A 24,746-nucleotide genomic window follows, 5' to 3' on the forward strand; every position below is an offset into this window, starting at 1 on the left:
TAGGTTAATTCTCTTTCCTTCATTCTTTCAAAGGGGAATAATAGGGATTCTAATGCATGTTAATGATTGGGACTACAGAACCCAGAGATTTTAGCTATTGCTCATTGATTCGTGTCAGAGTATGATCTGGATTTGGACTGAGAAATCCATCTGCAGTATGTGAAATCAAGTGCATTTGAAGGCCTTGCATTCATTCCACTAGTGCCGTCCTTGATTTGATCTTCCTACTTTACTGAGTATTACAGACAAATTTTGGTGCCCATGTCCTGGGATGGGAGAGTTAAATCTCAGGTCGTGGAATCCTTTTGGCAGCAGTGCATAGTAGAGCAAGTTACACACTGCAGCTGCTCCTGGTAGGAAATAGAAGCCTAAGGGGCGACCACTTCAGATAGTGCTTTTTATAGATTCCATTGACAGTGATCACTTTGAGGGGAAAATAGGAATACTAACTTAAGATGTACCTCTGACATCTCCATCCACTTTGGGATTAAATCAGTTGAAAAGCAATCTTAAATTCAAAAGATTCCTTGTTGTAATTACTGTTAGAGTATTCCCAGTAAAAGTATTCACAGGAGGAGTTATGGGATTCTTCTGAATGTAATCAATGTAAATTCAAAACTGCCCAATCGTTTAAAATCAATTGCCCATGCCTGATTTTTTTTTTAACCTGCAGTATTTTAATTGACTAATAGTTAGTTTAATCAATGGAAAGCATTTTGATAAATGAACATAATTCCTCTGCTTAATAGGGAGTGGGTTTTAGGAACAGATTGATTGTTTTTGGTTCAAGTAATTATTTTAAAAAGGCCACATGACAAAAAGGTATTCCTTTCTATGTGAAGGGGGGGTGCCTTTTTTAGATGACACTTGCTGTGACATGGGCAATTGCATCATCTGAAAACAGAAGGTATGTCAGAAGGGACCTCAGAAGACATCTAGCCCTAATCCCTGCTTCAGGAAATATATGGCTACAGCATCCTTGATAGGGGGCTATCCAACCTCTCTCTGTAAGAGAGGCAACCACTTTTCAAGGCAGGCTGTAACATGCTTTTTTTCTTTAGAACTACTGCTTTTTCATGTGTGCAGATTTTATGCAGATGTCATTAATGAGCTAAAACACATGAAGTTAATGGACTCAGATTTCTTTAGCTGAGTAACAGCCCTACATTTAAACTTTCACGGAGCATCCCAGTTGGACAGGTAGATTTTTCTGGAGAGCTAAAACGCCCAATATATGGCATCTAAATAGTTCACTGCAAATAAAATAAGAATTTGTCTATTATAAAATTTGGCTGTGAGGAATGGAAAATCAGGGGGGGGGGGACAGTTACCTGATCAATGCCTCCAGCCTGTATTTTGGTGGAGTGGTTCAGTTGTTGTGACCCAGGTATGTAAGCAAAAGGTGGGAAAAGGAATGTGAGGAAGAAGCTTGGACCATCTCACAGTGTACTTCTTCATAACTTTAATTAATGTCCCACAACTTGAAAATCAGGAATCCCCCCAAATATCAGTTTATAGATCTGAGAAAATTAATTAAAAGTTACCTAGATTCATCATCTTGATATGTCAGAGTAAGCAATCTACTTCCTCTGGCATCTCTTACATAGCACTGAGAATTGTGAACTTGCAAGTTAACGATGATTAGCAAGGATTTTGAGTTTTAATTCCATAATCTATGCATGTTAACTCAAAAGTAAAACAAGTCTGTTTAGGATCATGGCCCAAAAGTCTAAAAAGGCTTGTTGTAAAATAATGGTTATAGGTGAAATTGCCTAAGCAATAATGAAAAATAATTGGAGATGATGCTGGTTCTTTGCATGTTTATTTAATTAGGGTTTTTAAAAAGTAATGTGTCTAAGGCAGAGGGATCAGAATAATGGTCTTTAGAATTGAAAAACAATTTGAAAATCTGAATATTGTTACTTTGAAATCTGTTTGTGATTACCTCTGCCTCTTGTGAAAGTTCTTCCAGTTTATATAGGTGGATGCTTGAAATCCATTTTTAATTGAATTTTGTCTAGTTTCATTAATTTTGTAAGTCCTTTAGGTCAGTGGTCCTCTTGCCTTCTGCCTAGAGGGTTTGAAAACAACATCTTAATATCTCAAATATGTGAATGAATAATACAGAAGAGTGTTTTTGGGCTGGGTCAGAGCCTGCTCTGTCACCATGAGTAGCCACAACCAGAACCTACATACCGGTACCTGGAATTTGGGGCTTCACAGTCAGATGTCACTTCCTGACACAGGCAGGATTGAACTCTCATTCATTGTACCTTTCTATTCAGAAGTTAATGTTTGTCTCCAGCTTGTGCAGATATGTGTGATCTGCTAATGTAACTGAGGCCTGAGCTTTCCATTTTAAAAATACGCTTTAAACTTTTTATATCACACTTTTTCAAAGGTTATTCAAAGTTACTTAACAACAAAATGTAACTTACTCTAGTTTTGAGTACAAATTATTCATTTTGTATATAATAGTAAAACAAATATCAAGCAAACTTTAAAATGAGTGTGATAAAATAAAATAAAATAGTAATTAATAAAAGTTTCCTCTGTAGCAGTGTTAGAAACTCAGATTTACAGTGGTACCTCCGGTTGCAGACAGGATCCGTTCCGAAGCTCTGGTCGGATCCTGAAGTTTCCGCAACCGGAGGGACTGCTTCTGTGCATGCATGCGTGGCGAAACCCAGAAAAAATACTTCTGGTTTTGCCACATTCGCATCCTGAAGGATACACAGCTGGAGGTGTGCGTATCCAGAGGTACCACTGTATAAGCTAATTGCCAAATAGCATCTTAAACCTAGGTTATGGTCACCACAACAAAATGTATAGGCACCATTTTTTCCACTGAAAGTTGTTGTTGTTAGTAATTATTAATAATTTCATTTCTATACTGCTTTATATTTTAAATAAAAAATCTCAAAGTGGTTCACAACACATTAAAACATCAAATAAAACAATCCAGAATAAATCAAATTCAAGTTTCAACAAAAATATTACAGACTTCTTGAAGTGACATTCTGCTTTCCCCATATTTACCTACTTAATTTATAGAGATGCCCCCTAGAAGGAGGACTCCAGGAAGCCAGGTGTAGTGGTTAGAGTGTTGGACTAGGCCCTGGGAGATCAGGGTTCCAATCCCCACTCAGCCATGAAGCTCACTAGGTGACCTTGGAGTCAGGCACAGCCTCTTCACCTACCTCACAGGGTTCTTGTAGGGATTAACTGAAGGGGGGGGGTGAACCATGTACTCCATGGAGAAAAAAGTGGGCTATAAATGCATTAAATAAGCTCTTCTGCTTACCTGCTTAAGAAAGCTAGACTGGCCAGCCAGATGGAGATGTCAGTCGCCCATCTGGCATCTAGAGGTCTAATTGGACCTGTGCCAGTAGCAAAATGCACCTGGCACCTAGGGAATTTCTAATGCTGCTCCATAGATATCTAGTTGGTTTTGAGGATGGGAGAAAATGTTGTATGACCTAATTGATTATGGTACAAGCCTGAGTCTTCATCTTCTTTGGTTCCTTCATGCAGGGTTCTTCATTAGATCCAAGGTAATGATAGAAATGCTGATAGCAGTGCAGGTTTACACCCACTTGACTAGCAGAGTTTAGAACATACAATAGTGTAGGTTGGCCCATTTCCGCATATATATAGTCAGAAACATTAGTTTTGGCCTGGAATTTGGTACAGAAGGGAGATCTGTACAAAGCCACCATGGGTTCTGAATGTGAATGGCATGCTGCCCATCTGCAGAAGATTTTCTCCCCCATTTCTCTGTCTGAGAATATGAGGGAAAGTGCAGGCAGTTCATAAACATACAGGAAGTCCTTTGTATTGCTGTGTGCTGTAATACCTTGACTGTCATTTGAAGGTATCTGCAGGAATGACAGTTAATGTTTAGGGATTTATGGGTTGTAATCCTTAAAGAGGTGGATAGAAATTTGAAGCAGGATGCAGTTCACAGTTAGTTAGGCTTGTCAGCTTTTAAAAAAAAAAAGGCATGACATGGGATCCAGTGGATCATATGTATGTTCTGATAGTATCTAGACTTTCCTGGCTTATGAGACTCTAGTAGTAGTTACCTGTTACAGTGGTACCTCGGGTTACAGATGCTTCAGGTTACAGACGCTTCAGGTTACAGACTCCGCTAACCCAGAAATAGTACCTCAGGATAAGAACTTTGCTTCAGGATGAGAACAGAAATCGTGCGGCGGCAGCGGGAGGCCCCATTAGCTAAAGTGCTGTTTCAGGTTAAGAACAGTTTCAGGTTAAGAATGGACCTCCAGAACGAATTAAGTTCTTAACCCGAGGTACCACTGTATTTATTATTGTTATTTGTCTAGTAGTAGTTACCTGTTAGTTATTATTATTGTTGTTATTTATTAGTGTATATCTTTCCCCTCACCCTCGTACCTCCTGGGACTTTTAACCATTGTGCTCTATAGTCAAATACAACCTGGCACATAGTGCTCTGGAGCAGTGGTTCCCAAACTTTTTGATATGGTGAACCACAAGTTCAAATTTGCTTGATAATGGTGACCCATCAATTTATTGTCACATAAACTCTGAACCTTATGGCAACTATTGGTTTCGTGCAGTTTAACTTCAGCTTTGCGTATTCTATAACCATTGCTCAAGGCATCCAAGCAAAAATTTCCTTAATGCGCCTATTCATGTGGAATTTGTTGAAATATGTATAGTCCTTACAAAGTTACTCACAATTTTTTTTTAAAAAAAATGGGAATGTAAGAACACTAATCATAGGATTGCAGGGTATTGCTTCATAAACTATTAAAATTGTTCTAAAAACATACGGTTACAAAATCGGTGTTGGAGATAACAAACAAATGAATATTTTTAATAGTTTTATTCATGATAAAGTCAATTTATCAGTGGGATGTTGGAATCAAATTTTGCCAATGAGAAAGTCAGTGCAGAGTTTGTTAGTTGTTAGACATAGCCTCAAATCTTTATTGATACATCGCTTGCTACTTTTTTTGTCCCCATAGCAGTCATTGCTGAAAAACCTGTCTTGCATGTACTACCAAATGGCATCAACACAGATATTGCTTCATCAGGAAGCTCAGGATACTCAGTGGTAACTGAGTAATTTTGGTAACACGAAGCCAAAATTTTCATAACTTCAGTTCCGATAATTTACGTTTGAGGGTCCTGTCACACAACATTTCAGTGTGTTGTTTTTCTTTTTGCACAGATAAAGGCAACTTTGAGTGACATCACTCAGATTTCTGGTGTTATTTCAGCAGAAGGACAGTGGACAAATTTTGACAAAGCAAACTTCAAATCCCCTTTGACTTAACAAGTAACTAACCCTGGAAGCAGATCCAGCGGTCGTTCACCACAAGGTGCTCGTACAAAGAATTGTTGTGAGTGACTATTACAGCTTGCCTCTGATGCGCGGGCTGCTTAGAACACCTTTGTGGCAAACTGTTGCTGGATCTGTCACAATAGAGTAGTTCCCAAGTGTTAAAATGTAAGACTTTAGCCTTTCCGCTGTTCCGTTATAAGTGCCAACGCAGCACTATAAAATGCCAGCAAAATGTTGTAAGAGGTATTCCTTGTACTGGTTAAGAGGGATAAAAGTAATAATTATTTTGGGATAACTTACAGAGCCTGTGACTCACTTGTGGGTCATAACCTACAGGTTGGGAAACACTGCTCTGGAGTGAAGATTTTTATTGTAAGTGTTGCTCTAATTATGGCTCTAACTTTTGAACACTTGACTCTAGTGTTTTAATTTGCCATTGCTGTGAAGAGATAGGGACCCTTTCATTCATCCCCTTGTTATGGTTAAACTGTCCTTTTAGATTTCAGAGTCAATGCTCATAAATATCAACCTTTTATGAGTGTTTACTAACAGAAATTAGCGACAGTGGTATTTCTTCCAGTGTTAGATACTCAGATACATAAGCTAGGCACCAAATGGCACCTTAAATCTAGGTTTCGGTTGCCACAATGGACTGTCTATTCGCCAAGGGGTTGGACTAGATGCCCCTCGGGGTTACTTCCAACACTACAATTCTGTGATCTCAACTACGTTGCTTGACTGTGCCTTGCTCTTATAACAATTCACTTGTCCCAGTATGCAAGAAGAAGAAACATACACAGTGGAAACTATGGACTAAGGCAGAGGTTTCTAAACTGTGGTTGACAACCTGGCACCCAGATATCTCCACATAGTTTCAATTGGACCCACGCCAGTAGCAAAATGCACCTGGCACCTGGAGAATTTCAAACACTGATTTCTGCAGTTTGACCCTGATGGTTGTTTTTGCAACCATAGTACTCTGAAATCAGAGATCACATTTATTATGTTTCATATAATTTTTTTGCAACTTAAAAAAATGAAAGCCAACCAAATGTATCTTTACAAAGCTGAAAGTTTAATTTGAGGAACTTGGAGTAGGGGCCATTTAACCCTTTACCTCAGGTCATTTTCCCACTCAGACATTATTCCCCCCTCAAAAAAAAACCAGCACGTCACATTACAAGTGGAAAAGTAGCTTGGGAGGGTATATTTTGAATGAAAAAACAGCTGGTGGGGCTAGAGTTAAGCAGCTCCCCAGGATACCATTTCACTACTTTTAGGGTGTGTGTTTTTACTTTAAAAAATGTAGGGGCGAGGTTACATACACCTGTGTGTAGCATCTAGTTTGGCCACACTCTTCAGATGCAAGCCAGAAATAATTTGTGATAAAGTTGCAAAATGTGTGTGCAAAAATCCATGGTATATGCTCTATCACTCATTTTAGTAGCTCAATGACTAAAGCTTTCTATCTGAATATTTTATAGTTCATTCCCCATGGGGCATCCAGAATTTTACAAACTGCAAATACTGTACAATAGGCATAGATAATTGTAGATTTGCTGGGGTTTTCCCAGACTGAACTGCACGTAGTAGTTTTCTTCTTTTTACTCCCATGACACATTGAGGAGGAGACTTTTATCTTCATTTGCTGCTATAGTGTCTCGGTTCAAATGTCAGCTCCCCCTTCCATTTAGTGGGTTTTTTATGTTTATTGCATCAAGTTCAAAATCCTTACCTGAATCTTTTGGGTCTTGAAATTTCTCACCTTCATCATTAATGTTCTCATTTCTTCCTACATTGTTGTGCTTCTCCCAGCTCTTTCCCTTTGTCAAGTTTTTTTTCTTTGTGTCTGCTGGTGGCATTCATAACACTGTTGTATTTGAGAATAGTCTTTTTATTTCAATAACTAATTCTCCTTCCTACTATCCACTTCTCCCAAAAATGTTTAGTTTTTTGTATCATCTTCTAGGGCAGCCTTCCCCAGCCTGCTTTCCTTTAGATAGTTTGAACTACAACTCTCATCAGCCCCAGCCAGCCAGAGAATGAAGATGTGGAAGACTTCTTTAGCCTGTGCTAACTGACACTTGAGGCTCTAGTGGTCTTTATTTTTGAGTCTGTTTTATTTCTAGCCCTGCAGTGGTTGCAGATGCCCAGTTCAAAATGAGTGCAAAAACATTTTGGCTAGTCTTGGAAGGTGCAGCATAGCTAATCTCACAACCCCATAACAAAGTACTTTAATCCTAATCAGTTATAAGGGGGCAAAATAGTTCATTTAATCTGAACAGAAACTGGGACAAATTCCATAGTAGGAAACATTCTAGTCTAGTCCATCACAGTAAACACAGGACAGTGTCTGATAACATAGACTTGTGCTTCAATGAATCTGTTTGTCTCTAAGGTGCCATAGAACATCTTTTATATCAAAATAGAAATGTATGGCAGGCATGACCACTAATCTCTCTGATGTTTGGTGTTTTCTTGGGGATATGGGGTATCTTCTGAGGGTTTAGAAAAGAAGGGCAATACTAGTTGGTTTTAAAGGAAGGGTGTTGAAAAACAGAGATGAGTTAGTGTGGAATTAGGGTTGGGCAAAGCTCAGCACTAATCAACCCAATATTAAAAGTATACAGGCCAGGGGTTGTGTTCTGGGTCATATGCATGCTTGCGTGAAATTGCATATAATCAGAACACCGAATGAAAAAGCCTGCATCCATCCCTTTTTGTGACATTTTGGGTCACTCCTGGGTTTGGTGTGATGCATGTGTGTGCGGTTATGCACATATCGGACATGCCTAAAACAGTCACTGCCTGTATATTGTTTCCTGGGCAGTAACTAATTGCAAGCAGCTCCCAACTTAGGCGGAGGTTACGTTTTGCAGGGAGCCTGCTGCAGTACATATAGCTTCCCACCCAACAGCTGTTGAGCGGGTTCCAAAATGGTTCCCATGTGCCATTTTGGAGCCCTCACAGGTCTTTTTTCTGGACTTTAGGCTTACTGATGTCCACTTCAGGCTCAGGGAAGGTCTCCTTATGAGCCACAAAGACTTTCCAGCTCTCTCCTGCCATTTCAGGTTAGAAGCGAATTATTTATTTATTTCCCGGCAGCAAGCATATACACGGTTGCACGCAAGTTGATCACACATAAGTGCGGGGAGGCCTGTATCTTGAAGGGCCAAGCTGAAAAATCAGTGAACACCTCAATCTGCATTTCTGAATGTAGCCTGCCAGCTAACTATGCTGCCACTGACACCACTGACTTCAAATTCATGTTGGAATTTGATATTGTTCAAAAAAGTTTTTTGAGAATTGTCTTACATATTCTTATTTTACTGTTGACTGTGCCAGTCACCTCATGATTGCCACAAGGGTTTGGCATAACACAAAAAGAGAGTACGGGCATTGCTGCTTCTGCCCACCCCATACAATCTTATGCTTACTAGGCAGCTACAACTTGCAAACTTTTAAGACCTTTTTCTTGGTCTTATCTGTATATACAGCTATATAATATAAATTCAAATTGCATTCTTTAATTTGGTGTTGTTAATCTGAGATTAGTACCAGTGTGTCTTTTGACCATATCTGAAAGATCTTGCATTTCTGATTCCATATTCTCAGTCTAAAATTAGTAGTTCTAGAACACTAAGAGTATGTGCTAGAATCCTAGGATGGAGCATACCCATGATCCTTTAGAACAGATTAGTTACCCATAACTTCATTTAAACCTGTGTTGTCCTCACAATGAGGGTGGTTAAACAGGGTTGTTCTTTTTTCCAGTCTACTTGTGGCTGAAGTGCATTTATTAGTTGCTAATATGTATGTGAGAGTGTTTTTCATTTAGAATAAGAGTAAATGACTTTAGATGCAAAATAAGGATATGAGACTCTTTGTCCCTGCCTACTTGCCAGGCCTCAAACCCTTGATTCAAGGGTTTATTCTTAGTATGACTTGTAAAACAACCTGAAATACTTTATGGACGACTATTTAAAAATCAAATGATGTTTATTTTTATTCTGTGTTGTGGACATCCAGTTGCTTCAGCATCCTACGCATAAAGGAAAGGAAATTTGGAAAGCCACTGGAAAGTGGCCTGGAACCCCCTTGTTTTACCTTTCTGTTGGAAGAGGTATGTCTTTCCGTGGTACCAGGATGCTGTCTCCATGAAGTCTTGACACAAGTAGAGCTAAAATTCTCTTTGGCATCAGCATCTTCATGGATGAAGCAACTACAGTGGTCTTTCCCTAGTTGCATGTGACTGATGTGTGTGTTCACAGGCAGTAGAACACTAGTGATGAAAACGGTTATTGCCCAGCCAAATTCATTTTAAGGCATTCCCACCTGGAGACCAGTTCTTTTCCTCAGTTGTTGTCCAGATATTTATGTGGTGTTTTTCTAGTCTTTTTCCAGTGAGATCAGTGTTTGTAAAAAGAGAGTTTGAACTTTATCTCTCCCCACCCTGACCTAAATCCCCACCTATAGTATTCTCACTGTTAGATGCAATTGGCCTGCTCAAGCACTTATAACCCCTTGTACCATTTAAAAAAAAGAAAAGAAAAAGACTTGCACTCTCAGTTTCCTAGAAGTTCACAGGATGTTGGTACATTTTACAAATAGTTTTCTCTTAATTTACCTAGGAAATCCCCCTTATGTAGCAAGTACAGTGGTACCTCGGGTTAAGCACTTAATTCATTCCAGAGGTCCGTTCTTAACCTGAAACTGTTCTTAACCTGAAGTACCACTTTAGCTAATGGGACCTCCTGCTGCCGCCATGCCACCGGAGCACAATTTCTGTTCTCATCCTGAAGCAAAGTTCTTAACCTGAAGCAATATTTCTGGGTTAGCAGAGTCTGTAACCTGAAGCGTATGTAACCCGAGGTACCACTGTACTACCGTGATTTTGGGTAATTCCATTTCATTTCCACACTGATAAGTGTGGAAGTGCCCAATATTGGAGGGGAAAAAGGGTAAAAAATAGGAAACAATGTTTCAGTCTATTCTCAGCCTCCAACTGCTGCAGTTCAAGCTGCCAGCCAGCCAGCCTTGTAGTGCTGTTAGAACTTTCAGAAGGAGGGGAGTTTTCAGGAACGGAATAGGAAAAGAGACAACATTTTTTTTCTTTCCCACTCTTTTAAAAATTTCCCCGCCTATTCTGGAAAGGGCTCAGGTTTGTGGCTGGTTGCCTTCCAGCCCTGAACCTGAGCAACTGATTCCACTATAGTGCATGCAGCAAGGTTTCTGGATAATGGGAAAGGACAAGAAAAATGTTATTTCCTCTTTCCACTTCATAAATAGCATTGGTAGGACAACCCCCTTCTTAACCATATATCCATATGTTTCCAATTTTAAAAGTCTTCACTACTTGTGAGATATGATGCTTGTCCTTTATCCCATGTGTTCCCCCCTTCTCGCTTTTAAATTCACCTTGTTTAGACGCCATCGTTATTTTCCTTGTCAAATATTACATTTTTAGTATGTATATATATTTGTAAAAATTGAAGAGATGACAAGCTACTGTTATGACCCAATAACTATTAGAAAATGCAGTTAAGAAAGAAGATTTGGGATTAAGTTAAAGATAGTGGGTAAAATGTGTAGAGCTGCCAAACTGTTGTTACACAGATATTTGGTTAATTGACTCATTTACAAAATATAACATTTTGTAAGGGCTTGTTTGATTGATTTATTAGATTGCTTACCTACCTTTCACCATAAGGTCCCAGGGCAGGTTATAACAATAAAAAGCAAGTGTAACTTGATGCGTCTTGTTGAGAGATGAGTCTTGTTTTTATCATCCACCTGGAACAATGTGTTTCAAGGTAACGTTCAGTCTTATACCCAATTTTTCATGAACATGAGAAGAATTTTTTTCTTTAAAAAGATAAAGCTATCTGGTACTTGGAACTGCTACACTGCTTGCTTCTTGATCAATGGTTTTTATAAAAATGCTTCAGAGTTGGGGTGGGCAGGAGGTAGATCAGGATATATCAATGGCTTCTTGAATGATGGCTGGATGATTTGCAGTAGATGAGCAAGGATTTCTGACTCCCAATTTTTTTACTATAGCAACAACACAAGTTTTTCATTCCCCACACATTAGAATTTGAACATCCCTGGTCTATAGTAACTCAGGTATAGTTTGTACTTGGTTCAGGTCATCCAAGTGTGTGGCCTGTCGGGTGGAGTAGGTAATTTACTCCCCTCAAAGCCATCATTTTGAATGGGCTCTGCCACTCCAGCTACTGTTTTGCACCTGGCTGGCTGTCCTGCTTATAACCTTAATGCTTTCATCACTGCATGTGAAAAGCTTCTCAAACCCTGTTGTGTGAATTCAGAGGCATGGCTTGCCATGGCAGGATGAGGCACGGATGAAAGAATTTAGCAGAAGAGCAGGACAAGCAGAATACCACCTTCTACCAATCAGTGGAATTCACAGTGCAGGGAATCTGAGACTAGGGACTGGATTCAGTTTTCACCCTAAGGTCACACATGTTAGTCACATTGAAATGTGTTAGTTGTTTCATGCTGAAAGGTAGCGGCATATTTATCCCCCCCCCCTTGCCTTTCTGAGCCACACAAATTGCCTTGTGAACAGGGTTGTATATATGCTAAAATCCATGTAAATGTAGAAAAACCACAGAATGTGGTAGAGGGCAAAAGATTCCCCTCAAATCTTGTCATACGTATGTAATCTCATTTGTGGGTTAAGGGTTACCTCTTTCTTTGGTTGCAAGGGCTATCAATTGCTTTCTCTGCTCTTCCCTTTCAGTCCTTCCGAAACAGCTTCTCTTAGAGGAGGGATACTCTAACATTGAAAGCTAAAACTGCTTCTAGATCCTGGAAGAATCAAGAATGTCCTTGGCTCTTGTATGGGGAATTAGTATTATTACAATAATTTGCTGGAAAGAGATTATATTTAGCTTAATGAGATAGCATTGCTGATATCAATAGGCTTGGATTGATATTAACCTGAATACGTTTTAAAATTGGCATTTGCCTCTGACAGGGGAATTAGGGGTGATGGACTTGAGCCCCACTAGACCATTTTAGAACTTGGCACCATTGAAATTATGATTTGGTAAATCATCATAAACCTTTTAATCCTATAGTAACTTACTTCACTGCTGATATGGCTCAAGGGGTATACATAATGATTGCCCAGTGGTATTCATACATCATTGTACAGTGGTACCTTGGGTTACAGACGCTTGAGGTTACAGACTCCGCTAACCCAGAAATAGTACCTTGGGTTAAGAACTTTGCTTAAGGATGAGAACAGAAATCGTGCAGCGGCAGTGGGAGGCCCCATTAGCTAAAGTGGTGCTTCAGGTTAAGAACAGTTTCAGGTTAAGAACGGACCTCCAGAATGAATTAAGTTCTTAACCCGAGGTACCACTGTACTGTCAAATTGACCAGTGTTTTCACTATATATACCCCTAACACAGAGGCAGTAGCACCAGCCCACCATTCTAAGGTTGTTGTAAAGACTGATAAAATATATGTGAAATACCGTTAAAGGTTATGAGTGTGACAAGCGGGTCTAAGCTAGCAGATGCATACACGTTTGAGAGCGTAATGGAACAAGTACTGTTGAACTCTTGTGTAAGTCCTTAAAGACCAGATAGGCTCATTTTGTGTTGTGAAAGTAGTGGTGTAGAATACATTGAGTGCATACATGTTTGGATTGGGGCAACTGCTCCCTGTCATCCTAAAATACCTGGTTTTTTTAAAAAGAAACAACTAATTGTTACGTTCATTCGCTGATGGGTGTTTCCTTGCCTCAGCTAGACTGCTCACAAGAGAAATAACCTGCAAGGGAAACTAAACCTTCCCCTCCATGTGGTCATTCAGCCACTACTTGTCTGCTTATTAATTAATCTGTTAGCTGAGCTTGTTAGTTGCCAGTCTTTTAAATGTATATGAAAGTTCTGTACTGGAGAGAAGTGTTGTTACAGAGCTATCCCTTTTCTTCCATCGAGGTGCCCTTCCCCCAAATTAGCTGGGTAATAGTACAGGTTGCAGAGTTGATCTCAGAATCTTTGGGCGAGTGCTATCCCTGCCTCAAGCAGTAGATTTTATTTAACACTAAGGGCAAAAGAATGAGAGCCAGACAGATGCAGCTCATGAGGTAGAATCTAGCAGGCAATGCTCTTGTGTAGCTGCTGCTCATTTCATGGGACTTGTGCACTCAACATGGTGGCTTAACCTTTCAAGGCATATTTCACTCCTCTCATGTCAGAAGCACTGTAATAAGAGTGGTGGGGGTATTTCCCCCCTTCTTTTTAATTGTAAAACAAAGCAGTCATGATATGCATCAGAACAAAACAATACTTACAGGCAGTGACCATTTTGCATGTCCAGTTGACGCATGGGTCCTTTTGGACCCAAAAGAGGGTGGAATGGGGGCAGTGGTTTAATGGGGTGGGGTGGGCTTATGTGTTCTGCACTGATGCACGTGGGGGCCAGGAACGGAACCCCCATGTAAAGTGGTTGCCGCCTGTATCCAGAACATCACTGAGAAATACAATTTAAATGTCCAAATATGGACAAGTGACTATGATGCATTGTAACTAACCCACACAAACTTCTATGAGCTTACCTGTGCTCACCTGCATGTTGCAATAATTTGTGGTTCAACTTCTTTAGCACTTCCCTTTCTTGTTGCCTGGAGAGGAAGCTTACTCTCCATAGGTAAGGAAAAGAGTGACTTTTATACAAGCCTGCTCTAACTTCTCTTAAGTCTGGCTCAGAAAGTTGTCATCTTCGTTCCTGACCTATATACAGTAGTTCTTACACATATTTTTTTTGTTTGTTTTTTATATAATTTTTATTAAAGAATTTTTTATAACCACAAGAACATAACAATACAATACAATAAACACAACAAACACACAAACAAAAACAAAAAACAAGTACAATTTCAGATCTTAATTTCTTATACCTTTCTTCTCCGACTTCCTCATGCCTCCCTTTTCTGTATTCCAATTTCTAATCAATTATTCAGCAAATCTTCCCTTATTTTAATTTAGTTTAATCTTCCTTATTCTCCTTATCTTAACCATTACTAATAGTAACCATTTATTTTCTAGTCCAACATCATTCTAACTTTCATTAATTTTGTAATATTTCTTTAAATAGTCCTTAAATTTTTTCCATTCTTCTTCCGCTGCTTCTCTTCCCTGGTTTCGGATTCTGCTCGTCATTTCTGCCAGGCCCATATAGTCAATCACCTTCATCTGCCATTCTTCCAGAGTGGGTAGCTCTTGTGTCTTCCAGTACTTCGCAATGAGTATTCTTGCTGCTGTTGTAGCATACATAAAAAAAGTTATATCCATCTTTAACACCCCTTGGCCGACAATGCCCAAGAGAAAGGCCTCTGGTTTCTTAGGGAAGGTATATTTAAATACCTTTTTCAGTTCATTATAGATCATTTCCCAGAATGCCTTAATCTTCGGGCACGTCCACCAGAGGTGAAAGAATGTGCCTTCCTTTTCCTTACATTTCCAACATTTATTGTCAGGCAAATGGTAAATCTTTGCAAGCTTGACTGGGGTTATGTACCACCTATAGATCATTTTCATAATATTTTCTCTTAAGGCATTACATGCCGTAAAATTCATCCCGGTGGTCCACAACTTCTCCCAGTCAGCAAACATAATGTTATGACCAATGTCCTGAGCCCATTTAATCATACTTGATTTAACCGTTTCATCCTGTGTATTCCATTTCAGCAGCAAATTATACATTTTTGACAAATTTCTAGTGCTGGATTCTAACAATTCAGTCTCCAATTTTGATTTTTCCACCTGGAAGCCCATTTTACTGTCCATTTTAAACACTTCATTTATTTGATGCTAATGCAACCAATCTCTCACTTTCCCTTTTAGTTTCTCAAAACTCTGCAATCTCAATCTGCCCCCTTCCTTTTCCAGAATTTCCCAATATCTTGGCCATTTAGACTCCATATTTAACTTTTTAATTGCCTTAGCTTCCATTGGCGACAGCCACCTTGGGGTTTTGTTTTCCAACAAATCTTTATATCTAGTCCAGACATTTAGTAGTGCTTTTCTAACAATATGGTTTTTAAAGCCTTTATGTGCTTTAACCTTGTCATACCACAAATATGCATGCCACCCAAAGATGTTATTAAAACCTTCTAAATCCAAAATATCTGTATTTTCAAGAAGTAGCCAATCTCAACCAGCAGAAAGCTGCCGCTTCATAGTACAGTTTAAAGTCTGGCAGGGCGAATCCCCCTCTTTCCTTTGCATCCGTTAATATCTTAAATTTTATTCTGGGCTTCTTGCCCTGCCAGACAAATTTAGATATATCTTTTTGCCACTTCTTGAAACAATCCGTCTTGTCTATTATTTGCAATGCTTGGAACAAAAACAACATTCTTGGCAATACATTCATTTTTATAACTGCAATTCGACCTAACAAGGAAAGCTTCAAATTTGACCAAATCTCCAAATCTTTTTTCACTTCTATCCAAGTTTTTTCATAGTTATCTTTAAATAAATTCACATTCTTAGCTGTCATATTTATCCCCAAATATTTCACTTTTTTAACCACAGTCAACCCTGTCACATTCTGAAACCTTTCTTTTTCAAACTGTGTTAGATTTTTCTCCAATACCTTAGTCTTTGACTTATTCAATTTAAATCCTGCCACTTGACCAAACTCTTGAATTATTTCCAAAACTCTTTTCGTGCTAGCTTCTGGCTCTTGTAATGTAAGTACCAGGTCATCTGCAAATGCTCTCAATTTATATTGTTTAGCTCCGACCTGAACCCCTTTAACCAACTGGTCCTTCCTAATCATATTTAGCAAAACCTCCAGGACCGATATAAAGAGTAGTGGGGAGATAGGGCACCCCTGACGTGTCCCTTTTTCAATCTTGAACTCTTCTGTAACCACATTATTTACAATTAATTTTGCTTTCTGATCAGAATATATTGCACCTATACCATTTTCAAACCCTTGGCCTACCCCCATCCCCCGGAGGTTCTTCAGCATAAAACTCCAAGATATATTGTCAAAGGCTTTCTCGGCGTCCACAAATATCAAAACTGCCTTAGTATTTATATTCACTTCCAACTTTTCCAAAATGTCAATTATATTCCTTACGTTGTCTGACAAGTGCCTTTTCGGGAGAAAGCCCGCTTGGTCTCCGTGAATCTCCTCCATCAAAACTCTTTTCAGTCTCTTTGCTAAAATATCAGCAAAGATTTTATAATCCACATTTAGTAGCGAGATGGGTCGGTAGTTCTTAAGTTGGGTCTTTTCAGTCTCTGTCTTTGGTATAAGTGTGATGTAGGCCTCCCTCCATGTGTCGGGTGCCCTTCTCCCCTCCATAATCTCATTACAGACTTCCTTCAGAGGTTGTAATAACCCTTCCTTCAAAACTTTATAATATTTGGAAGTCAATCCGTCCGGTCCTGGAGATTTGCCCAACGTCATACTACAGTAGTTCTTACACATAACCAAGCAAATGCAGTAATGTCTGTGGCTTTGGAAACAGCTATTGGTGATGCAGCTTTTGTTTGGCCATACTGAGGTTTTTTTCCTTGTAGGAGAAAAAAAACGTATAATGTGATCATATTTCAACAGCCCCATCTATCTGTATCTCTTTCTTTCTCCACAGTAGACACTTTTGCCTCCAGCATCATGGCCTCTGATCTGGAAAGCAGCCTCACTTCCATTGATTGGCTCCCACAGCTCACTCTGCGAGCCACTATTGAGAAATTAGGGGGTGCCTCCCAGTCAGGTCCCCCAGGGGCCGGTCGGAAGTGCTCTCCTGGCTCCCCCACTGACCCCAATGCCACCTTGAGCAAAGATGATGCTGCAGTCCACCAGGATGGGAAGCCGCGCTACAGCTATGCCACTCTGATCACTTACGCTATCAATTCATCCCCGGCCAAGAAGATGACCCTCAGTGAGATCTATCGCTGGATTTGTGACAACTTTCCCTACTATAAGAATGCTGGCATTGGGTGGAAGGTAAGTAGACTTGGGCATTCTCAGAAGTTCATTCATAGGAGCAGAAGTTCCAGCTTCTGCTCCTATGAAAATCCATTCCCATTTAACGTTATAGTGTATGATCACGCCATGAATGTGCATGGTGTTTTACAGACTGAATGTAACACAAAAACAAATCTCCGCCTCAAGGTACTTACATTCGAAATTTTGACCAGAGGGGAGGTGAAACTTTCCCATATGAGTGTTTCAGTCTTCAGCTTCTCCATGCCTCTTCTATACGCTTGAAGTCCATTCTGTATCTTTAAAATAGATAACATTGATTTCATTTATTAATTTCTTCCCATGAAACATCCTGAAGCAGTCAACAGTAAAAACATCAGCAATAAGTACATATATAAATATAGTTTCTAGTTCAATGCAGATAAAGAGGGTAATAATAATCTCCACTTAGGAGGCTTGGTGGAATATGAGCTACAGATTCCTATTTCGAGTCAGGCGCTCTTCTGTGCCAGTGGTAGCCAGCCTTCTTGGGCCAAGTTAGAGCATGCGATTGGCTAATGTGCCATAGCAAATATGCAGTCCATGGCATTTCACCATGCTAGAGGTAGGTGGAGGTACACGCCATAACTACCATTGTGTGCTGCAGATTAGTCACATGTGTTTCATGCAGCCTTAATTCTTCCTGCAGAGTAAAGGAGAAATTTAGCTTTTTGGGGTTCGGTGAGTCAGTCTGTGCTGTAACTTTTGCCTGAGGAGCTGTGGTGGGGGAACTTTCTGCACTTTACTCAGTTCCTTCATGAGGGACCTTCTAGAGGCCACTTGCCAGGGATGTGCAGGGCCAGAGGAAGAATTGGGCAGAGAAATGCACAGCAGGCTACTTTCTAGTAACACAAAATCTAAGGGTTTCTTCAGTCACATATGCCTCCATCTTCTGGGCCTAATGTTCCCCATCCCTGGAGTAGAACATTGGTTCTAAGAGAAGACCTTGCCTTTTCTCTGTTCAGGATTTCCCATTGTGTAGGTAAGAGATGCAAATCTGCATCCTGGTGGGGAACTGCTCTTTGGGGTTGGAAGCTTGGCTGCTGCTTCTCCAAAATACCACAGGTGGGATGACTTCCAGGGCAGCTGTGGTAGGTGGAAAGAGGCTGCTTAGCCCTCACTGTTCTTGCCTGCCACATCCTTCCCATCCCACCCAATACTCCATCTCCTGCTCCCCCCTCTCAATGTGGCAGAACAACAACAAGCACCATAGCTGTGCCTGGGAACTCTGGCTGAGGGGAAGGCAGCAGCATTTGGGCTAGGGAGGTGGTAAGGGCATGGGTGAGCAGCCTGCCTGTTAGCTATGTCATTTTTTTCCTCCCTAGAACTCCATTCGTCACAATCTGTCTCTGAATAAATGCTTTCGGAAAGTGCCTCGCCCTCGGGACGACCCTGGAAAGGTGAGAGGGATCAAGCTAGACATTTGACCATCATGGTGGGGAGGTGTTTTTTAAACCAATGTTGCATTGACTTCTAAACCCTCACTCCTGCTCTTGGCAGAAATTGGACTAATGTGAATGAACAGATTAAGGGAGGACATAAAATATGCAGGCAAGTTGAAAATTCTGCTGCTCCTACTCCAGGCTAGAGCAAAGGTTTGTGTAAAAGTAGGGCATAGGTATTTACTGCTCTGCTGAAGAAGCAAGGAAAGAACATTCAGGTTTTGTTCTTCTGTATCTCTCAGTAATAGTAATATTAATAGTAATAAGTAATAAACTCTACTGTGGATGAAATAGCTCTGACTTCTTCGGTATGTGCACATTTGGGAAAGCTAAGAGAAAGCAGTGGCCCTTTGTATCCCAGACTGTAATATGTGTGTGCATGACCCCAGAACTAGCCTGCAACAGGAGCAAAACATCACTTTTTAAAGATTTTACTGCATTTCTGCCCTGGCCATTCTTTTTCATACTTTTACATCAGAATTGCTGTTCTTGTCCAACCTGTTCTTCCCAAGAGTTTATGGGAGTCTGAAGGAGTATTGGGATTGTGACATCACAAAAAAGTATCAAGGATGATGTTGCAATGATGTTGCAATGCAAAGAAAGGACCTGTCTTGTGCTGCAAGAGTAATTGATAAGCTGTGGCAACCTGCATGCTCTTTGGTATTATGGGTTGCACTGCTGCTGCTGCTATCGCTGATATCAAGGGTTGGTTTTATACTCCTTTCACCAGTAGATCTTATTCTTTGCAGGGTTCTTACTGGACCATAGATACCTGTCCTGATATTTCCCGGAAGAGGCGTCACCCAGCAGATGACGATGTGAGTGTGGCTCCCCATTCCTACCCTCAAAATCCAAAGCGTTTGTGAGATGATTAAGAGGTCCACTTTTTCCAAAGGGCATGATCCTACATGGCACAGAAGTAATGCATTGGTCATAAAACTCAGGCTTCTGCGAGCCTTCACTTTCATGTTTTTTTAAAAGCAAGTTTGTAGCCTTTATGGGCTTGAAGCAATGTTTGTCAGTGCATGAGCAATGTCTGCTGAGATTTGGAAATAGAGAAGAATTGCATAAGATTTGCAGCAGCCAAAGGGGGGAAAGGCTTCAGCGCCTCGCCCCCTTTGCCCTTTCTTCATCAGCCTGCTCCATTATTAGCAGAATCAGAATTATTATTATTTAAATAGCAAAATACATAATAAATTATACACATGTGCTTAATTTAAATGACTTTAATTTTGTTCTTTTAAATTATTAACCTAATGATTAATAACTGTATTAGCTATATTGCTCCAAAAACAGCATAGATTTATTAAATCATTCAGTAGGGCTGCAATGTTTTGCTTGCATTCTTGTGCACACATGCCTTGGAGTAAACCCCACTAAACAGAGGGAGACTGGCTCTAGAGTAAATATGCAATAATACATTAAATTAAAGGGTTAAATTAATTAATTAAAAAACTTTTAATCACCCCAAAAGATGCTGCAATTAATTGTACAGCAATTTATTTTTTATAAATATTATTTTTAGTACAAGTGCTTAAAAGAAGCATTCCATCTTTTTTTGCGTTCAGTGGGAGTGGGGGATGCCTCTTCTAAGATGATGCCTGTTAAAAGGTAAAGGACGCTGGACAGTTAAGTCCATTCAAAGACGACTATGGGGTGTGGCGCTCATCTCACTTTTCAGGTTGAGGGAGTGGTGTTTGCCTGCAGACAGCTTTCTGGGTCATCTGGCCAGCACGACTAAACCTCTACTGGTGCATGGAGGACCGTGACGAGTGCCACAACGCACAGAAATGCCTATTACAACACATACACGCCTCATCTAAAAACAAAGAAAGTGCTTTGTGCTGTAGAAACACTATTTTAACCCATATGCTGATTTAATTGATAGATCAGTTAATTAATCAATTAAAACTTATAACTAATCACATAAAATTTATTTAATTGGAAAGTTCATGTGTTTATTTCACAAGAGATTTCTGAGGTTCGTTCAATAGTTATGTCTTGGCTGGTGATCTTAAATTGGCTCACCGCATGTGAGTCCGTTGTTTAACCACTAGACATGGAGTTTTAATTTCCCTCCTGCTCTAGCACATTGCGTGGCAGGTGACGCTCCCCTTGACTGCCATACTTGCCCCTATCTAGTCCTATCAATTTTCTGTCAACTCTAGAGTGAGTTGTTTCTCTGCAGTTTTACTTCTCTGCCCATGTGTTTCTTATGCGCATATTTTCCATCTGTTCAGCTGTCCCAGGATTCCCCAGAGCAAGAGGCAAGCAAGAGCCCCCGGGGGCCTGTTTCTGTTGGGGCAGAATCATCGCTGTCCCCCGAATCCACCCAGCAGCTATCCTTGCAAAGCACACCGCCTATTGGCAATTACAGTCAGGTGAGTCGAGGGTAAGAAGAGGGAGAAGCAGCGGAAAAAGGCGGCTGCTGAGGGGGAGCTGGGAGGAGGGAGGAAGAAAATGGGAGAAGGCTATTGAAAAGCAAAAAAGGACATGGATGATGAAGGGAAGGGGAAATGAGCTGCAGCACAGTGGCATGCCTTGGATGTGGGCCAGAGCTAATAGCTCTGAAAATGGGGGAATTGTACATATACAATCCCTGGTTTCCAAAGGCTGGAATTCTATTTAATACACCTGTTTATCTTCAGCAGAGCACAGGGCCTGTGGATGTGGCAGCAACAGTGGCTGGCGGTCAGAGCCGTGAAGGTCCAGATGTGCCACCTCCACATTACAGTAACAGCAACGACTTGAAATTCTCCTATTCTGAGATCAACTTCCAGGACCTGAGCTGGTCCTTCCGAAATCTCTATAAATCCATGCTTGAGAAATCCTCCTCATCCCAGCATGGTGAGTAACAGTGCCAGGTATGATTGGGGGGTTGGGAGAGAGAGGGAGGGAGGGAGAGGTGTCTGCACCCCAGATAATCATCTTAGAATCATAGAATTGTAGACTTAAAAAAGGGACCCTTGGGAGTCATCTAGTCCAACCCCTTCAATGCAGGAATCTCAGCTAAAGCATCCCTGACAGATGGCCATCCAACCTCTGCTTAAAAACTTCCAAGGAAGGAGAGTCCACCACCTCCCAAGGGAGTCCCTTCCACTTCCAAACAGCTCTGACTGTCAGAAAGTTCTTCCTGATGTTGAGGCTAGAATGAGGCCCCTACACTTTAAGAGCCCTTCTCAACTGAAGAAGTTGGCCTGCTCTAGAGAAATCCTATGACTCTTTTTCAATGAAACCTCCTTTTTTGTAGAATGCATACTGAATTAAAAATTGCTACAGAACTATATGCTCAATAATGGATTGAGTGTTTTTAGCTGACCTCTTGGGTTAGGGACATGCCTATGCTGTAGGGAAAAGGGAAAGATCAATAGCTAGAAATAGGTTGCAGAGAAAGATTACTGTAATTCCCCGTATAATTGCCACAGATTTTATGCCTTTTTTTGCCCCAAAGTGGGGTGCAACCATTATGTGAAGCAATAATCTTATTATTACTAAATTTTATTATCACTAAGCTATCGCAGGAAGATGCAGGTCTTATCATATCATGTGCCTCACTCAAGGCAGCTATGCCCGTCTGCACACTTCACTTGCACCTATGGAAATGCAGTATAGTATACTGACATGTGCACTGAGAAAGCTAAGCTTGTGGCTTGCAATGCACAATGTGCAAGAGAAAAATGTGTATCCATATCCCACTGATGAATACATTGCTGCTCTGTTTAAGTGGCAGGACAAACAGAATTATACCATGCAATGAAAGGTAACCTGGTTTTTGGACTGAAAAAGCAGGGTGCGATGGTCATTTGGTGAAATATGGTACTTGTTTCCCAACTCCAGAGTAGGGATCCACATTGTGGTGTATCACCAGCCAAACATTGTGGTTTGGCGATGCTGAAACTTGCTGCAGTTGCCCCAGCCTGCGAGGCACTGGGTGAAACTGCCACAGCTGTCACCGCGGGAGCTGAGACACTTTCACCCTAGGCCCAGTGGCAGCTGGCCCCAGCCTGCTGCTCAGCTGAGGGGCAGGAAGGCTCCAGCTGAGCGAGCCCCATGACTCCCCAAGACAGAGTGAGCCCTGTGACGGAGCCTGACAGGACTCCCTCTGCCTTCGCTGGTGTGGGGGGCGGGGCGGGTGAGCAGCCCCACTGCAGCTTGTTGCTCCCTTGGCGTGCTGGGTGCTGGTAGCAGAGGGTCTCTGGAAGCAGCAGTGTCACCCACAATATACCACTGAGTGAAGCCATCATTGCGGTCTGCCCCTCATAACAGTCCTGGGCGATATATCAATATATCGCCCAGGCCTACTCCAGAGTACTTTGCATTCTGTTAATCAGTTACAGCCACTGGGGGGCAGCATCTCATGAAGCTAATCTTGTCTTTTGTGTTATTCGCGTAGAAAAGGGGTGAAAAATTCTGGACCTAAGCTGCTGTTTAGTGAACATTGCTAGAAATGTGGTCACTGAAGTGCTAATGGCTTGTTTTATAATATTTGGGGTACTCGCCTCATTTCTAGGAAAGGTATAGAACTGATGTTTCTGCTACCTTTGTGTATTTTAATGCAGGAGTGGTTAACCTCAGTTCAAGGGCGTGATTTGCCCCTCCCATGCACACACAGTTTTTTCTGGCTGTCCAAGACCTTGCCAATGTTGGCAGCCGCAGCAAAATGGTGAGATAGGGATTAAAAAATGTGGGGTGGGCAGAGTCCAGTTCCCAGATAGAGGTGTTCACTGCCCCCTCTGCCAGTCATCAGAAGGAGGGCCATAATATGCCTGTGTGTGTCTTGTGTGTGTATGCAATAAGTGCATGTACACGATAAGAGAGTGGGTGGCCATAGTGGCCCCTGGAGGGCTGGGCACAGGTGAATGTGGCCCTCCAGGCTAAAAAGGGCCCGCCACCCATTTTAATACTTTCCTCTTAATCCTCCCTTCAGATTTCTCTTCCCTCCTGGGTGACATGCAGCCCTCCAACCACAATTACTATATGTACCACCAGCAGCAGGTGCCCTCCTCGGTGGGAGCTGCACCCCCCCTCCACACTCCAACCTCAGAAGGCTGTCCATCCCAGGGTGGCAAGCAGCAAGGAGGTGACAGCTATGGCCCCCCACCTGTGATGTCCATTCACCCCTCTTCAATGCAGCATGGAGGATATCACCAGCATCAGCACCACCACCCGCACTCCCATTCACAGCAGCAGCAGCAACAGCAACAACAACAGCAACAGCAGCAATCACAAGCTTCCATGAATAATGCTAGCTTTGGTAAGTTACAGAGTGGGCAAACTGACAGAAATATTCATTGAATGAAGGACAGATGGACTAGGCAAGGCTGAAAGTTTGGAGTTGAGGAGCTTTTGGCACGTTCCTTCTGAGCAAATAATGAAGGGCCACCTCACAGTTTACATTTTTAGCTGTGCACCAAAGATAGTCAAGTGTGAATGTGGAAAAAGAGACTTGTGCAGGCCTGCATTGTGTGGGACGTCAGAAGTGACTGCAGCTCTCTTGATTGTACCCTGCACTGGGCCTTGGGTTTCCTCCAAGCTCCAACACTATCACTGCAGGCTCAGGTGGTTTTGACTAGGAGTGCCTATATCTAGCTGAGGCTAGTTCACCAGCTCCAGTCCCTTTTGGACAGAGATGATACGGTCACAGTACACAGTAACTTATGGACTGGATTGTTGCAATTCACTCTCCATAGGGCTGCCCTTGAATACAACTCGAAAACTTCAATTGATCCAAATGCAGCTGGGGTTCCATTTAGAACTCCAATATAATCCCTGTTTTAAAACAGCTGCATTGGTTGCCAGATAGTTTCTGGGTTCAATTCAGGGTGCTTACGTTAGCGTTTAAAGCCCTTAACAACATGAGCCCCAAATTTCTGAAACTATCTTCTTCCCTTCAGATCCTCTCAGGTGTTAAGATAAGCAGTGGGGCCTTCTTGCTAGTTCCACTGCCCTCACAAGTT

General features: G+C 41.3%; 1 protein-coding gene across 5 annotated transcripts in view; it reads left to right on the forward strand.

Annotated features, from left to right (window-relative positions):
- FOXJ2 (forkhead box J2) overlaps window positions 1-24,746 on the forward strand; it is a 35,406-nt gene that overhangs the window by 1,486 nt on the left and 9,174 nt on the right. For 2 of the 5 annotated variants that reach the window (XM_053403017.1, XM_053403013.1), the window contains exons 2-7: window positions 16,974-17,329; window positions 18,673-18,747; window positions 19,539-19,607; window positions 21,030-21,170; window positions 21,438-21,636; window positions 23,717-24,043. In XM_053403017.1, the coding sequence (XP_053258992.1) occupies window positions 16,997-17,329; window positions 18,673-18,747; window positions 19,539-19,607; window positions 21,030-21,170; window positions 21,438-21,636; window positions 23,717-24,043 (1,144 nt within the window). In that variant the 5' untranslated portion in view covers window positions 16,974-16,996. Of the gene's footprint in view, window positions 1-8,316; window positions 8,404-16,973; window positions 17,330-18,672; window positions 18,748-19,538; window positions 19,608-21,029; window positions 21,171-21,437; window positions 21,637-23,716; window positions 24,044-24,746 lie in introns of those variants that run through there. The other 3 variants (XM_053403014.1, XM_053403016.1, XM_053403015.1) reach the window with 3 other exon arrangements.

Source organism: Podarcis raffonei, chromosome 9, assembly GCF_027172205.1.
Source record: "Podarcis raffonei isolate rPodRaf1 chromosome 9, rPodRaf1.pri, whole genome shotgun sequence".
Classification (NCBI taxonomy): Eukaryota; Metazoa; Chordata; class Lepidosauria; order Squamata; family Lacertidae; genus Podarcis; species Podarcis raffonei.